The sequence below is a fragment of the Pezoporus flaviventris genome, unplaced genomic scaffold (assembly GCF_033815535.1).
Source record: "Pezoporus flaviventris isolate CSIRO_AGI_PZ_B2104156 unplaced genomic scaffold, CSIRO_AGI_Pfla_v1 ptg000040l, whole genome shotgun sequence".
Classification (NCBI taxonomy): Eukaryota; Metazoa; Chordata; class Aves; order Psittaciformes; family Psittacidae; genus Pezoporus; species Pezoporus flaviventris.
The window spans coordinates 6943383-6961534 of record NW_026892588.1 but is presented as its reverse complement, the minus strand read 5'-3'; the positions used below and the strand labels follow the sequence as shown (position 1 = coordinate 6961534).

The window sequence follows — 18152 nt, the reverse complement described above, 5'->3', positions numbered from 1 at the left end:
GATCTAATTAGCAGAAATAACACTGGTGAAATGTCTTCAGTCTTTATAGATGAACATTGTAATTTTCCCACATGAACAGGTAAGACTGTCAGATGAATGCCATTTAATATTTTCACCCAGCTAATTGTACCCTACATATGCAATCTGACTGAAGAATTCATTTGAGACTTTAAGTCATGATATCACAAGTATCAAAATGAACTCCAACAGCACATACGGGAAAGCAGGGAAGCTAAAGCAATGGAAAAAAGGTATAAACACACTGTAGTATATAGTACAACCAATTGCAGTGAAGTTTGCATTAGCTACTTCAAGCCAAACAGTTGTTTATAACATTCAACAATATTTTTTAACAAAGCATATGACAGTTTTCAGAACAAGAAGAGGTGCAGGCAGTTATATTTTTGCAGTGACAAATCACATTAGCATCAGCTGCATGATGTGCAATGACCTGAAATGCAGACGGGGTTTTGGCTACTGGCAGAGAAATTATCAGAAAGCATATATAAAAATCTAAACTCTAACGTGATAAAAAAAATCTAAATGAAAGTTTTGCAAAAAAAAAGTTTTACTTAAAAGCTTAATCCTAAGTACAATGAAGTCAGTGATTTTTTCTGTAAGTCTATACACTAGTCTGGCATAATACTTTTACTATTAAGAAAAAACCATCATGTAACAGTATTATAAATACACATAGAAAACATCAACACTGTTGGTTTAATTGTAGGAATGAAAAAAAAATACTAATGTGTAGAAAAGCAGTTCTTTCTGGGTTTTTCTTAAAAGAAATACTTTCTGGAAATGGTGAAAAAGTTTTTTAGTATGGAAAAAACTGTTATGGAAGCTTATTATTTTACATAGTTGTCAAAATACTGGGCTTCTATAAGCCCTCTGAAGTAACCACAGCAATGAACCAAGCTTTTATGTAAAAAAGCAATCGTACACAAAAGGGTGTGTATGTGTGCATAGTAACATGACTATTCTCAACATTATTCTCCTCCATTCAACCGGACTGTTACAGTGGAAAACCCCAAAGCCACTTAGAATGTACTACAGAATGCATGCTCATGTGTGGCTCTAGACATTTACCCAATTTTTCACCAGTTTCTTGTCACCTTACTGAAATATAGTCAAAATATGGACAAGTACATGAATTTGAAAACAAGCTGTCTTAACTCTCAAATGCCATCAGGAATTCTAAAACGTATCATAAAGCAAAGTTTTAGATAAATTGGGTGAGATCAGATCTGGGCTGCCTATTGGTCCCGGATAGAAAAATTCTTTGATTTATCAAGGTGAAGTGTATTTCATACCTGGACTCAAAAGGTCTGTCGATACCTATGTAATGGTAGGCTGAAGAACTACTCTTTGAAAAAAAACCCCACATATTTGTTTCAATTCCAAAGACAAGCTCTCTGTAGCAGTACAGACTGAACTCAAAACTAGCAATGAAATATAAATTTTTACTTGCCACTTGGCTGAAACTATGGTGGAGATGACTATGAATATGCTTCAAGAGGCTGAAAGACTCAAGATAATGAAGTTTAAATTCAAACATACTGTAAGATTTATAAATACATACTTTGTAAATGCACTTGGAAAGAGATAAAGAAAAGCTGAAATCGTTTGGAGAACATAAAGGGGATTCAATGGCTGCTGAATTGGTACTTTATGCCAACAGGAAAAAAAACGTTTTTCCCCTGAACTTTGTAAAAAATAACATATTATAAACCAGATCAAAGAATCCTGACTTCTCAAAAAAAACAAAAACAAAACCCCAAGCAATAAAAACCTGAAAAACCTAAACATAGAGCCCCCCCAAAACTAACCAACCCTCCCCCCCCCCAAAAAAAAACCACAAAAACAACCCACAAAAGAATAAACAATAACTCAGGTTGAGGGCTTACAGTTTTACAAGATTGTTTAATCCCCCTAAAAAAAAGTTTTAAGCATGACTATTATAAATTTAGCTCAGTATAAATTCATTCTATGATGCCAAAAAGTGGTAGTCCTGTCCTTCATTAAACACTTGTTTATGCTGTCTTCCTTGCACCATCATTTGTGTTCATGCAGCTGTGCATTAGTTGCATTAATTGGATCAAGCTGATCCGGCTGCAAAGTTTTCTTTTTGACAGGTTAGCTTTTGCTAGCAGTGTGGATTTATGACACATTGAATTGAAAGTAGAACTATGGAGTTAGTGTTTTACCTTCACACAAGAAGTTGCACTGTTTAAACTATTAAAAAGATCCAACAACCCACATTTAAGGGATCCATGTCTTTGGAAGAATACTCTTACATTTGTTTCTCTCACAAGATTTGCATAGATTTGGCTTAAATCTTTTAAAATGGATTCAGTGTAAATCATAAAAGCAGATGGAAAAGTTACAGGTTTTTGAGAAAGCTTCAACTACATTAAGAATCAGTAGTTTAACCAGTGCAACCATACACTCACTGGATGTTACTCAAGGGAAGTCTGAAAACCAAAATCTATTCACTACAAAACTTGAAATCCTAATTCTGAAAGAAGATGCAGAGACACTACCAGAGAAAGATGAGGTTACCACAAATCACCAGCTGATCAAGATCCACAGAGGACTACCTGGAACTAAAAATCATGCATACTGGTTCCTCTCTTATCTTCTACAGAAAGCTAGTGGCAGAAGAAAGTGAAAGAAAACAAAAGAACATCTCATGATAAATTAATACTGGTTTTATCTATCCAGAAATAGAAAATAGGTGTATCTTATCAGTTTTGTCATCTATTAGTCTGTGTAAATAATGTTGACAATTTTTTAGAAATGTAGAGATTTACTATTTATTGCAAAAAGATAGTAAAGCATTAATTTGGCAGGCTTGAGGATTATGTTGAAATTATTTTTCCACAACTGATAAATTGGTGAATTTATGCCAGTAGGAAGTCATAACATAATTAAAAAGTTCACATATTAACCTTTGGTCACCTTTTAGGCATGCAACTTTGCTGCTTCTTGGCCAGAAGCTAGAACTAAAGAAAAGCTTTCCCTAATGACTAGAATGACCCATTCTCCCTATGTTTGTTTGGCTGTGTCTGTAAATCAGCGTAAGAAACATCCTTAAATTTAGTTCGGGTTCAAAACCTGACCACACCTTAGAAATTCTGAAACTTAAATATCCGAAGGTGTTTGTTTGGCTAGAGCAGAAGGGAGACTGCAAACTTTCTTTAATTTTAGAATGGAATCATCACTTTTTGAACTGCTGTTGGTAACAAAAGACCTAAATTACAAATGAGAGCCCCAGCCTGGTGGAAGGATGGTGGAAGGCAGAAAAGATGAATAAAGAAACATTCCAGTTCCCCTTCATGCCAAGTTTTAAAATAAAAATAGAAGCAGCAGTTAGGAGTTTGAAAACACCAAAAAAAGAAAATAAAACAAATGAATTCAGGTACTGAGAATTAAGCTACAACTGAAATGCGAGCATGGAAATGCTATACTTAATATATAGAAGTATAATTTAATTTACCCATAAAAATGGAAAACCATGCAATATTACTACTTCAGTTAATACAAAGGCAGAATACAATCCCCCCTGATTAGTATCTGCTGATACTAATAACTAACCCAGGCATAGCATGAAGGAAAAATAAAAGGAAATCATACTAATTATTATTCAGATTAAAATATAGACATATTTCAGCAATACTGAAACCTGATAGAGGAATTTAGCTATAAATATTTCACAGCTCTGCTGACATATAAAAGGTAAGGTAAATTCCATAAAGTAACAGGCCGTATCACTGATTCTGAGCTATAAAAAGAAAAATGCATGGCCTGATGCAGTATGAAGACAGTTAGGGAAAAACACCTGGGTATCTGGGAATAAATACTAGGAGATGCTTGACAGGAGCCACAAATGCATTTGTATATCGACCAACAGACTAGGGCTTTGATTGTGTTACAGCTTCACAATTCATACGAAAATACTACAAATGCATATACCATTTTTATGTGAATTTGTCCCATTTATGCATTCAGAGGTACAGACTACACAAGTCTCAAGAGTTGTTTCAAGAATGTTGACAATAAAGTTATAAACTAAAATTTATAAAGTTTATAAACTAGAAATTTTATCTTGCTATTCCTAATATAAAATGCAAACTATAAAGGAACATAAACATTACTGAATGTTTACAAATACAGATAATTTTATGGCATTGCTCTGAATTTTCCCTTTGATATATATTTGTTTACCAAATTAAGACTCCCAAGCGCTCTATTTTAAAAACTATTATCATATTTCAAAGTGACCTAAAATCCACACAAAACTTCCCACTATTATTTTCAGGATAAAGAAAAATCACTAGAGGACAGAGGACCACAGGTTATCTCCCTATCCCCCACTTACTTTGTTTTATCTAAATTTGAGAGATGAACTGGTCAATGATATCTTATTCTCCAGATTTCTATGCTATTATCACTATTAAATACAGGTTAAATTTTCCATATCAAGATATACGCAGTAGGATCACACTATATTGTGAAAAATACCATTTTCTTTTGCTGAGTCACGTACATAGCAATTAGCTTTCAATTATTCCTTATATTTAAAAAGAAGCCACAAGTGGAAAGCCATTCCTTGCATTTATACTTTTTGAAGCTGAGCTTCTAATCTAGCCAGGTATCCCACTACTCCTTCACAGTAGCATTCAAACTGAGGTAGCTGCTTACATGAAAATGGAGGTAGGATTACAGCTTTGCAGTAGCTAGGAGATTTGTTCTGCATTCAAGAGCAGGGTTAATACCAAAGGGTGTTCAAATTGATTACCAATTCCCCAATACTAATTATATCACAATAGGATAAATGATCTCATTCTGAAGCAAGCATTTTAACATACTCTGGAACAGTATTATATCCTTCCGTGTTTTGATGGGTATAATGCTTTTTAATTAACTGAGTTCCACAAACAAAAGGAAAGAACATCCTGTTAGGAAAGAGAATCCAATGTAATCTGTTTTTTATCATATATATAAAACCTGTAATCAACCAGTATTTTGGATCATAGCCACAGCAATGCTTCCCATGATGCAACGCACAGAATTTTCTTTTGAGGTACATGCAACTCACAAGAAAAAAACATTAAAAACGATGAGTAAAAATGTAGTTTTTTTTTTAATAAAAGATCTGACTACAGTTTTAATTAATTAAATAAATAATAAATAAGGTTATTGAAATTATAAATAACCTTAATACATTCCTTAGGACTAACATAAAAGATGTTTCCCTGCTATGAAATATTTATTTGTCAAAAAGGATAACTGGGAATAAAAAGTGCAACTTGATTTGTGTTACATTTAAATGGGTATATTCATGGAAACAATAAAACTAATAGCAAAATGACTGAATCCTAAAACTTTGCTTTCTTTCACGTGCAGTCAAAAGTTCAATGTCTGCAAATGTATATTTACCTGTAAGTACTACATGCAAGTAGTTTTTGTTGACAGATGAAATGCTTATTCTTTTTTTAAAGGATTTTAAGTCTTACTCCTACCTTTTGAACTCCTGCAGATTCTGCACCATGATGCTCTTTTAGTTTTTGTTCCTGTTCCATTATGTCTTTCAAATGCTCATTTACCTAGACACAAAACAGTTCATTCAGTGGTCTGTTCTAAGAAAGAAGTAGAAATTACAAGTTTCCAAAAGATCTCTAGATCACCACCACCAACAACTGAAAAGATGAAACAAAATTTTCAGACTATAGCCCTGAAGTCAGATCAGAAAACATCAGTTCAGATACAGTCTGGGGTCACTACTTGTTAGCTTTACATTGTACAAACTAACCTGCCCCTTATTATGTTTAATCATATTTGATTAACAGCACATCCTTGTTACTTCATTTGATTATGCAGTGAAGGGAGATCGCTTCAAGCAACATGTGTTTGAGTACAAACAGAATACCTTGCTTTTAAATCATGATAAATTACACAATGAGGTAACAACTCTCTGAGCCAGAGAATCTTAAGCAGCTGCTGTCATGACATCTCAACATGACAATGATTGCTAAGATGTCGTATGTAATGCGTATGACAGTGTTTTATTTAGACGTCCCACTTTTTTTGTTCACTTAACTTGTTTATTCCTTGAAACTTTGCTTTTTATTATCCAAACACAGCAGATGAAGGAACAGTCTATCAGACAGTCTTCATATACCTACATATATACATATCCTACCCACTAATCTCTAACTGAATCATATAGACTACAAAGAAAAATCACAGCTTGCTTTTCCAGTACTCATACCTTGTTTATCCAGTACATGACAGCATCTTCAATGTCATAAGGTAGATCTGTAGGTTGGAAGAAGGATGAATACTGCTGACTGCATGCAATGACTTTGTCAACGCTGATCATCTCTACAGTGTATGCCATCATAAGAGTATCGATCATGGCCAAGTGAGCACTCTACAAAGAGAAGCAGCAATTGAAAACTACCTAATTAGTTTGCAAATCAAAAGATCACTTTCTTATAAGTCATTTCTGAACACAGCTAGAAGCTTTCCGTCTGGTTGTCAGCATTTGAATGAAAGACAAACGAAGACAAACATACATAACAGATTTGAGAACGCAGCACGGAACACAAGGACATAAATAAAAAAAAAAAGCTGATTGCAAATTATAAATTCTGCAACAATATTAACACCAAAAGTAAGGAACTGGAAATGGAAAGAACAAGCAATTTTAATGATTCAAAAATTACTTCACTTTTAATGAAGCTTGCTACCTGAGTAAAAACAAAAAGCCCCTGCCTGATGAGTGTTACTAGTACTGGAAATAAAAGCTGAGACTGACTGGTAAACAACCTTCATCATCATGAAAATGCTGCATTAATAAGTGGAAGTTGATCTGGTTTTAAAGGCATAATACAGAAAGAAGATGCAATTATACTATTCTTGAGTAAAACCCCAACATTTTAGAAAGCATTAAGTTTTCTTCTAGTAAACTGATTATGTTATGCAGATGCACTTCTACATGCAACAGTAGATTTAAAATAAGAAGATACTGATAAATAAAATGCAGCTGCATTGAAATGATATATTTCTCCTGGTGTCATTATTGAAAGACAATGGCTATTTCATAATTTGCAATAATTAAAAATACCCCCCAGAAGTAAAAAAGCCAAAGCCAAAGCCAAACCCAAAACAACAAAAAAAGATGACAACCAGGATTTACTTTAGATTCTTATGACTGAATAAGAAAATAATGGCTGTGTGTAGAGGCAGTGCCTACAGCTAAACAGATTTGCTCCTGCTTCACAGTAAGAACAGCAACAGCTAAGTATTAAGCAACATCTCCCACAAGCCAGAACAATTTCAAAAGACAGTATTTTTTTTTAAAAACTGGCTTTAAACAGCTCATGATACAAACAAGATCCCAAACACTTAACACCATCACTTCAATTCTATTAACAAAATATTCATATAAACATCTCCCAAGGTAGCTGTAACAGCCATGGCAACAGCAATGAACAACATGAGTCACACAGCAATATGTTATCTAATCATTATAGTTAAGGTAGTATATGCACAGCATTTATTCCAGAATGCCCAACAGGAAAAAGATGCATAGACCCAACCTGTGCTGCCCTTGGTGCTTGTACCGCCAATGAAAGTGATGATGCTTGCCTCAGAAGCAAGCACCACACATTTAAGTTTCTTTGTTTGACCAAAACCAGGGGCAATCATTTTATCTACTAAAGACATTCACAAAACTGTTCCTGACAGCCAGCCTTCCTGGGATAAGCTCATTCTCTTTGGACCCTGGATGTGACCCAAGTGCCCCATCTGCCACACACCCCCATCCATGCTCTTAGCACAAATAGCAGAGCTGAGCTGTGCCTCTTAACTCATGCCACCAAAGACCAGCTTATTCAGAATAAACTCTTTTCACCAAATTTATCTGCCTTATGGATTTATTTACAGACCTTCAGTTGACAACTACTGATATGAGTTCTTATGAGTGAATGAAAGAAAGAGCTGGGGAGCTGGATTCTTGTCACCCAAAGTATTTAAGAAGGAAAAGACAGAGTATTGCCCATTACGAGCCTCCTGAAGAAACTGCACCCCAGTGTGAAATGTGACAATTCTATACACAGATACAAAAGAGTCACTCCTTTGTTGTCCCAGCAATGCAGTGCAGAGAAGGAATTCAGGTAAGAGAATCACATTTACTATTAATAAAGTCCTAAAACCTTGTGAGGGATTGCGGAGCTTGGGTGAACCATACAAATCCATGCAGTTTTACAGCAGTTCCAGCTCAGATTGCAGTATCTTCAGAGTATCAAAAATGACTTAATTATTTTCTTTAAAATCCAGGCAGGATTCTCAAAAGGAGATATTTAAAAAAAAAAATAGTAATAAAATGAAGAATCTGAGTCAACTCGCATGTTATCACCCTGAGAAACAAACTGCAAACCTGCTGTTTTTCATTTAGACACCCCCCCCTTATAAGTAATTTAATACTAAAAAAATTAAAAACTGCTAACATCTACGGATTTCTCCCCTAGAAAATAGCAAGCAACCAATTGAGCACGAGATACCGTATACTTAAAAAATAGTTGTGGTTTTGCATTTTTAAGGAGGTACAATACAAGAGAGAAAACCATTTAATTCCACAAACAACTCTGCTGGGTTTCTTCCAATTATTCTGCAAAGAGTAAGATAAACTGCATTCTTTTACATCTTTTAATTCACTAAGCTCAACAAGACAGACTAAATTAAAAACTGCACTACAAAAATAGTATCCCACTCTTCCAGATATAGGGGTTTATCAGCAGTAAATAGTACATAAAGATCCTATTTTTTGGTACATCTCTCACTGAACAGTATATTTTAGATACAGCTAAAAATGCAGAGGGAGAGGTCACTTTTACTAGTTGGATCCAGAGTTCTGACTGAATTATATCACAAGGAAGCAACTAAGGGGATACTGAGGGGAAAACAAAGATTCTGTTCTGAGCTGGGCAGAAACTAGAATCAGTTGCTCAGCAGTATCTTCTTCCTCTGGACAGGCCTGTAATACAGTGCTTGAAGGATCTCCCCTGGCACTGCTGATGACTGGTAACAATATGGTACCCTAAATGCTGCCATTTCCTCCAAGATGTCAGAATTCTGATGTACAGCATAAAAAAAAAAAAGCCCCAAGGCAGGATTTCACGCTGTCACACACCTCCCACATCCAGAACTGCAGCAAGGAAAATTTGAATAAGGACACATGATTTTGAATATACATATATATATATATATATATATATATATATATATATATTAGAGAAATAATAATAAAAAAATCAGTAACATATTAACTTACACAGAATAGGATACAAGTCCAGTAGAGAAATATCTTAAGAAAATCAACCTCAACACAGCAGTAGTAAACAGCACAGGAAGTAATACACTGTTTTATCACGAAGCTGTTATGCAGAGATTTGGTTTAATGCAATTAAAAAGAAATCTTTTCTTTCTTTGCTCAGTATACTGCAATGGTGCAAAGTACTAAAGTCTTACATGGCACACCACAAAATATAAAAGAAATAAAATACCAGATGCTGGATTTTTTGAGATACTTTTCCTAAGACACAAACATGGCTTTGTCTTTCCCAGCTACACCCTGCACAGAACACAAGGGTTTTAATTTACTAATCTTTACAATCTCATGTAATTACTCATTAGTTTCTGTCCTGTAATGTAGGTTACACAGCACTTAAGCAGCTTACTGAACTGTAGAAGAAAAATTATTCTGAGCACGACTGCCGATCTGCCTAATTTTTGATTACAGAGGTTGCTCCATCTCCCTTGAAGGACTGCAAACAACTTCATTAAAAACTGTACTAAGCAAAAGGTGCATGTATTACAGTACATGCAGAGACATATGGATAAATATCACATATTATATGCAGCTCTTACATTAATACTTACTGCTAAGGATATTTCTCATATTCCATTAAACAATATTCAAGACAGGAATTCTCTTTTGACCTGCCCTCATAGACAACACCATTTTCCACTATGGTACTTGAAGAAAGGGGTAGAAAGAAAACTGAGGATATAACTGTTATCCTCGTGCTGAAATAAATGACTCTTGAGCCTTTAACTGAAAGAAAAAGTCCCATAACTTCACTATGCTTTGGAAAGATTTGATCTTTGACAGAAGAGTACAGGGATGTTGTCCGAGAAGCTAGGGACCAGGTTAGGAAAGCTAAGGCTCAGTTAGAATTAAATTTAGCTAGAGGTATTAAAGATAACAGGAAGGGATTCTACAGGTACATAGCAAATAAAAAAACAGACTAGAGAGAATGTAGGCCCCCTCAGGAAGCTCTCAGAACTGGCTACACAGGATTTGGAGAAGGCTGAGGTTCTGAATGACTTCTTTGCCTCGGTCTTCACTGGCAAAGGCTCTGACTGCACCACCCAAGTCTTGGAAGGCAGATGCAGGGACTGTGAGAATGAAGACCTTGTGCCCACTGTAGGAGAGAACTGGTTCGAGACCATCTTAAAAATCTGAACGTGCACAGGTCCATGGGAAGTGATGAAATCCATCCGCGGGTCCTGAAGGAGCTGGCAAATGAAGTTGTGAAGCCGCTGGCCATCGTATCTGAGAAATCATGGCAGTCAGGTGAAGTTCCCGATGACTGGAAAAAGGGAAATACAACCCCCATTTTCAAGAAGGGGAAAATGGATGACCCAGGGAATTACAGACCAGTCAGTCTCACCTCTGTGCCTGGCAAAATCTTGGAGCAGATTCTCCTGGAAGGCATGCTAAGGCACATGAAAATCAACAAGGTGCTTGGTGACAGCCAGCATGGCTTCACTAAGAGGAAATCCTGCCTGACCAACTTGGTGGCCTTCTATGATGGGGCTACAGAACTGATGGACAGGGGTAGAGCAGTTGATGTCATCTACCTGGACTTGTGCAAAGCATTCGACACTGTCCCACACGACATCCTTGTCTCTAAATTGGAGCGACATCAATTTGATGGATGGACCACTCGGTGGATAAAGAACTGGCTGGATGGCCACACGCAAAGAGTTGTGGTCAATGGTTCAATGTCCGGCTAGAGACCAGTAACGAGTGGTGTCCCTCAGGGATCGGTGTTGGGACCGGTCTTGTTTAACATCTTCATCGCTGACATGGACAGGGGAATTGAGTGTGCCCTCAGCAAGTTTGCTGATGACACCAAGCTGTGTGGTTCGGTTGATACTCTGGAGGGAAGGAATGCCATGCAGAGGGACCTTGCCACACTTGTGAGGTGGGCTGATGCCAACCTCATGAAGTTTAACCATGCCAAGTGCAAGGTCCTACACCTGGGTCGGAGCAATCCCAGGCACAGCTACAGGCTGGGCAGAGAAGAGATTCAGAGCAGCCCTGCAGAGAAGGACTTGGGGGTGTTGGTCGATGAGAAAATGAACATGAGCGAGCAGTGTGCGCTTGCAGCCCAGAAAGCCAACCCTATCCTGGGCTGCATCAAAAGGAGCGTGACCAGCAGGTTAAAGGAGGAGATCCTGCCCCTCTACTCTGCTCTTGTGAGACCTCACCTGGAGCATTGTGTGCAGTTCTGGTGTCCTCAACATAAAAAGGACATGGAACTGTTGGAACAAGTCCAGAGAAGGGCCACGAGGATGATCAGGGGACTGGAGCACCTCCCGTATGAAGACAGGCTGAGGAAGTTGGGGCTGTTCAGCCTGGAGAAGAGAAGGCTGTGTGGAGACCTCATAGCAGCCTTCCAGTATCTGAAGGGGGCCTATAGGGATGCTGGGGAGGGACTCTTCATTAGGGACTGTAGTGATAGGACAAGGGGTAACGGGTTAAAACTTAAACAGGAGAAGTTTAGGTTGGATATAAGGAGGAAATTCTTTCCTGTTAGGGTGGTGAGGCACTGGAATAGGTTGCCCAGGGAGGTTGTGAATGCTCCATCCCTGGCAGTGTTCAAGGCCAGGTTGGACGAGGCCTTGGGTGATATGATTTAGCGTAAGGTGTCCCTGCCCACGGCAGGGGGGTTGGAACTAGATGATCTTAAGGTCCTTTCCAACCCTAACGATTCTATGATTCTATGATTCTATGTAAGCATGCATTTCTGTTCTTACTGAAGCTAGTCATGTTTCAGTAATTTATTTTTTTTGAAGATTTTTTATGAAGGAACTTGGCCATACTAAAAAAAAAACAAACAACAAACAAATAAGGGCCTTCACACCAGTTCTCACTTGCACAGTAAGCACATATTATTTCTAGCTAAATTCCCTGAAGATTTTGCCTACAGTAGATCAGGCACTTAAGCAAAGAACAGAGATGAGATCCCTATAATTAGCTTGGTGTACATTTTTATCACCTTTTTATCAATGGCTTTCCATGTTACCAACTATTTCTACCTGCTGAGAAAAGGGGCTCTGGATCCAGATACTTCTCACAGTACAGTTTGAAACAGTAACTTGAAACAGTTACTTCGAGTTAACAGTAAGGTACAGATTAAATTTAATGGGCCTCATGAAACTTAGTCTGAAGATACTATACACAAGTAAGCACTAAGATTACAGATATGTTGAATGTTCCTAACAATAATTTGTCTGTTAATGCTAACTTTAAGTAATATTTCTTAAACTGAAATTCCCATAATGTTCTGCCAGTATATGCTAGTTCTTAAATTAACATGACATTTCCTTGTATGATTATTACCACAGATTGTTATCAAGACAGAGCAAAGATAACTAGAAAGAAACAAAGCAAGAAGAAGAATACAATAATTAAAGACAGGGATCACCCCACAAAAACAGGCACTGAATTTATAACTGCTAGAATGTGCAGATCACATGGAATAACCATTACAGGACACACACTTGAGGAGAAAAGGAAGTAAAAACAAAGTTGTTGATATACAAAATAAAAGAAAGACAGGAACAATAGGCAAGTAAGGGATTAAACATGCACAACAATGCTGTTTAAGGAGGCTGAGTAGCTTTAGTCCCCAGGCACCCTTTTCCAAAGACCCTCCCTCAGATAACCAAAGTCTCAAAATGAGATACCACCTAAATTCCAAATCTCAACTAAGAGTGGAAAATTGCAGAATTCCATCTCAGGGAAAGCACAGGCCAAGTCTTGATTCCACAGGAGGCAAGGAAGAAATTAGTGAGCAGAGCCAATAGGTGATTACTACAACCTTCAAAGCTACCGCTTCATTTCATCAACATTCTTATGGTAAAATGAAGATTGCGCCAGTACTATAAAGGAAACAACAGCTTAAAAAGATTTCAATCAACAAAACAGAGCAGTCTGAAGTAGTCAGTTCCACCCTTTGTGATGATTTTCAGACCTAGTTCTTCTCTATCTTTACAGAGTACTTATGCCTTGCACAATTCTAAAATAACCTCAATTGTCTAGTTATTCTTGTCCTGCAATGGAATGATCACATCGAATTACCTCCTTGCTGTATTTTCATGAAGAACAAGCCCTTGACTCTGATAAGATGCTTGTTCAACAAGAACAGGCATTACTGAGTCATGTTCAACATATCGTAGCAGGTTCTGCAAGGTTTTTACCTTCAATATTTATTATAGCCATCTGTTTTTTGTTAACTTTAAAAATTTAGTAATCAATTCTATAAATATCTATAAAACAAACAAATAAAAGGATTTGTTAATGAGATACTTGCTGAGATAAGCATTTTGACAGCACTTTTAAGTTCTTTTACCTAAGGTTTCTTCGTTATGCTTGCCAGGGAATTGAATAATTTGATCTATTAGCTCAATCCTAACTAAATACATAACAGAGATTCCCAGATTCCTTCTGAATCACATAACCAAGCAAGACCTTGCCCCACTCTAGGCCATAATGATACAAAATACCTGCATGACTTGCACGGGAATCAAGAACCAGCAAATGGTGCTAATCACATTATTTTCATTTTGGCACATTTTATAGTTTCACACTACCCACTTGGGATTTTTCTCCCCCTTTTAAAATATATTTAATTACTCCAGAAGTTGCATATTATTTACTGGAAAAAGCAAGTGCCTAATTAATGGCTAAGACCATGAAGGCATTTCAGTGCCTTTATGCCAAGTGTTAAATGTTCAAACATACGATATTTCTAGTCAAAGTAAAATGAGAAATTAATGAAGGATCAGTAATAACAAGATAATTATAAACATTTAGATGAACAAATACCACTGGCCTCAAACTTCCCAGAGTATTTTGGTTTTGCAGATAATTAAGGACTTTCCCAGGTCACACAGTCAAATCCTGTCCAAATAAACCAGAAACAAAAATCTCTTACAAAAAATTACATTCTGTTACATAGGTGTATTTTCTCCCTGATCTTAGACACTTAAACCAAGAACAAGCAGTAGACATAAAAAAATATCATCAGAATTTTTTCTGCCACAACAATCTCCACCAATCTTTGATGAATACAGGAGTGGGATAAAGAGAAACAGGGTTCCATTTATAAACCAAGTATATCCATATATAAATAAAAAATAGTTCCTTCTTCCTGACTCACTCATACCTGCATAGTAATGACACTGAAAGCAGTGTTTTAACTTCTCTGGCAGCTCAGCTAAAATACCTGCAGAGGCAGTTATCATCAACTAGTATCCAAGCCTGTTCTTTTCAAAACATCTGCTCCAGGAACACAGCCTTAGGAGAGGTGCAGAACTACCACTTCCTTGTGGAGATGCAGGAGCAATGACCAAGACAAGCTGGGTTGCTACAAAATTTGGGGTTAAGAGTTCAGGTTTGAGGGATGTGCTGTAAGTACATAACAAAGGAAGCTTGAAAGGAAGAGAGAAAAGAGGCTGAGGTCCTCCCCCCCCCCCCCAATATATGTAAGGCTGGGATATTAATTCATAGAGATGAGAGTGGAGGAGGAAAGAGACATGTCTTCTCCAGTGTATGACTTGTCCTGGCACTGTGTCACAGTATGCTACAAGTCCCACCAATAAAGTCACTCAGAACCACTGCTTAGTATGTTATCAGAACAGACTAGTTTTGAAACTCTGCAACATAAGACTTGTAGTTAATTGTCTTCTAAGTTAAATATTGATGGCCATTTTTGAACAGCATCTTTTTTGCCCAGGTAACTGATAAAACATGCTGACTAATCTACATTTCTGTTTTGCCTTTTTCTTAATAAGAAACTAGTTAGCTACTGTCACACTTTATCTCAGAATCCTTATAAAGGATTAATGTAAAACGATAATCTGGTGGAAGTCATGCCATCAACTTGATATTACAACAATAATTTATGAGATTCTCCCTAAAGTAACACAGACGATGATATTTTACATAATTCTCAACATTTAACACATCTCCTACTGCCAGAGACCTTGGGTTCTTATGAGCTAAGTTTTAGTAATGAGCTTTTTGGCACATAGTACTAATAAGGAAGAGAAACTTGATGCTTAAATTAGTACAACAGTACTAATAGTAAAATATCCTGGTTTGTTCAGGTTACTTCATTTGACACAAGAGAGATTGGAAGGTTGATTACTCACTGCAATAAAGGATGAGTCTGTTTGAGATGGAATGTAACAAGTTGTTACTTTCTACCGTTTGTTGGAGAGAAACCCATAAAATCTGACAGAAAGAGCTTAAAAACTTAGAAAAACTTGTATCAAGCCCCTTACCAAAGGAGGTCCAACTATCTCAGGTTTCAGGGATTTCTCCAGCACTTGAAATACCAGAGAATCTACAGCCACTCTGGGTCATCACCTAATGTCTCCCATCATGTTAAAGTTAGCTGGTATTAGCACAAAATCCTTCCTCATAGTAAATAAATGGCTAAACTAAAATGTAGAGAAAGACTCCACAGCTCTCATTTGCTTCAAATACTTAGATCTCAACATCACTATATTTGTATTGAGGTTTGTTGTTTTTTTTCTAATAAAGTTAAACTCAGAATGCTGCTTTCCTGCAAACAGAGAGATGAAGTTAGCTGCAGTTCCCTTATTTCTCAAACCACAAAATGATCAAATTATGAATGGATATCTCCAACTAAATTCCAGGATTGTTTCAAAAAACCCTGCAACTCACATAAAGCCCAGCTGAACACTGAAATTGCCATACTCCTCTGATATAGTATAAATGCAGAACACCTTTACTAGAAGTGTAGAAACATGCAGACTTTAAACTAACATAACTGAGCCTACCATATTGACCTCATCAGACATTTTCTTCTAAAATAACAGCCAAGGTTAAAACTTCCCAGTGTCTTACTTAGATTAACTCTATCAGCAGCATTAAAAAAATTAAAACAGACACAGAAAATCATACTCAGCACCTGCTTTCCTATGGCTGTTAATGTAGTAAAACCTTGTAAGTGACAAGCTGCTAACTAAAGCATAACTAAATTAAACAGCTGATCAACATTTTTTTTGGTCTAATTGTTAAAGGATTGTGACAGGCTAGCCACAACAGTTGTCTGCTAAACAAGGACATGAGGACACGGTCCACAGTGGTGTTATAGTAGAAGTGCATTATGATCGTTTTGATAAAAATATTCAAATATTCAAAAGCCTTTCCACTTGTTAGGTTACTCTGGACTAGAAGCCAAGCTTTGAATGTATCTCAATCCTCTAAAGTAAGGTAGGGCTCCTTCAGAGAAAGACTCATCATGTACATGCACACACACAGGGAGAACAATTATTTTACTGTAACAATTATTTTATATATAACTTATAAAGAAAGAGCAATCCACACACCATCACAGAGATCATTCTGCTCTACCAATAATCCTTCTTAACAGATGATTTGCGCCCAGGAATGTTAACTTCATCCACTGCTGTAGATTTCTGCAGGACATCTGGCTGTAGCTCCCATCACTTAAAGCTTCTGCTAAGCATGGGGTCATACAGGCTATGCCTGCATCAGGAACTGCTGCAGATCAATAGGAGCAGATTGGTAGACAGAAAAGGGTTGTGCTGAGGACAGGATACCTACGATACAGGCTTCTGTTGTTAACCATTAATCCACTTTGAGAATAATCTAGAATTTTAGCAGTCTACTAGTAAGGCAACGGACTGTCCTATCAGTTTTCACAAAAATGGGAAGGTGAATGAAATCATAACTAAAGCTTTTCTTAAAAAATACTTTGGTGAAGGCATAAAAAATAGTTACAGGTACGGTACCATCTTCAGGAAGTACATTTTCTTTCTGTTCAAAAATGAAAAGGGTAACTAGCTTGTGGCCTACACGAAGACTAGAAAGTTCTTTTCCGAAGAACTAAGAACTAGAAGCTACTTCTCACTTAACTGGCAACCAAAGTAAAATGATGCCAGTTTTCATCCTTCACAAATACCCGTTTGCAAACTGGTACATTTTATGGCAGGAGAACAAAGTGGAAAAGTCTCTTTCTCCCACCTCCCTTTGGTAATGAAATAACTGCCAGTTTTCTATGTCTATTTAAGGATTAAAACAATAAACCAGACAATCATGTTCTCATTTCTCATGCCTTTTTGGTTCATAATGTTATTCCAGGAGGTGTTGCATGATGAATAGCTCTCAAAACAGTAAAGTCAGTTGCAGCAATAACCTATTCACATTGTAATAAACAACTGTTTTCTTTGGTAAAACATCACTCCTTTTCTTCCCAACTTAGCCAAGCTGAGTAAAGAAGACACGGTGATAAATGGAACAAAACAGAGAAAACAGCTCAGCGGAAAAAAACAATAAAGAAACATGAAAAATGGTTAACTCCTTTTGTTTTTGAAGTAATACATTCCAATGATCTAAGATGGTGATTACTAGATTGTAAGTATTTGCTGTGCTCCCATGAACAGGAGTAAATACCAACAGTATTATTTGAAACCTCTGCTACAAGCACAAGATATGCCAATGCATGCTGTCCAGAAACCACACAACCCCTTCTCATAATGATAAAACGTTTGTTTTAGCAAAAGGAATGACCCCCATTTATGAACCTCAACTATTAAATCACCTTGTTAACCAGAAAGTGGAGGGGAAATAAAGGGAGGAAAGGAATGAGCAAGTATTTTATAGCTGCCTTTGAATGACAGATTTGGAGACCACCAAGTATAAACATCAAGTCCCATCAGCAGTGACATATACTGCCATGGAAGGGTCAGTACAGGCCCCATGCAAGTAATAGGTAGGGGTGTAGCACGTTTCATTG

General features: G+C 36.9%; 1 protein-coding gene across 5 annotated transcripts in view; it reads right to left on the bottom strand.

Moving 5' to 3' along the window:
- CAMSAP2 (calmodulin regulated spectrin associated protein family member 2) overlaps positions 1-18152 on the bottom strand; it is an 85891-nt gene that overhangs the window by 37789 nt on the left and 29950 nt on the right. For all 5 annotated transcript variants that reach the window (XR_009745456.1, XM_061465149.1, XM_061465150.1 and 2 more), the window contains exons 3-4: positions 6275-6436; positions 5526-5609 (exon numbers count right to left, since the gene is read on the bottom strand). Coding sequence is in view for 4 of the 5 variants with exons in the window: in XM_061465149.1 (XP_061321133.1) it covers positions 5526-5609; positions 6275-6436 (246 nt within the window). In the remaining variant the exon portion in view is untranslated. The remainder of the gene's footprint in view (positions 1-5525; positions 5610-6274; positions 6437-18152) is intronic.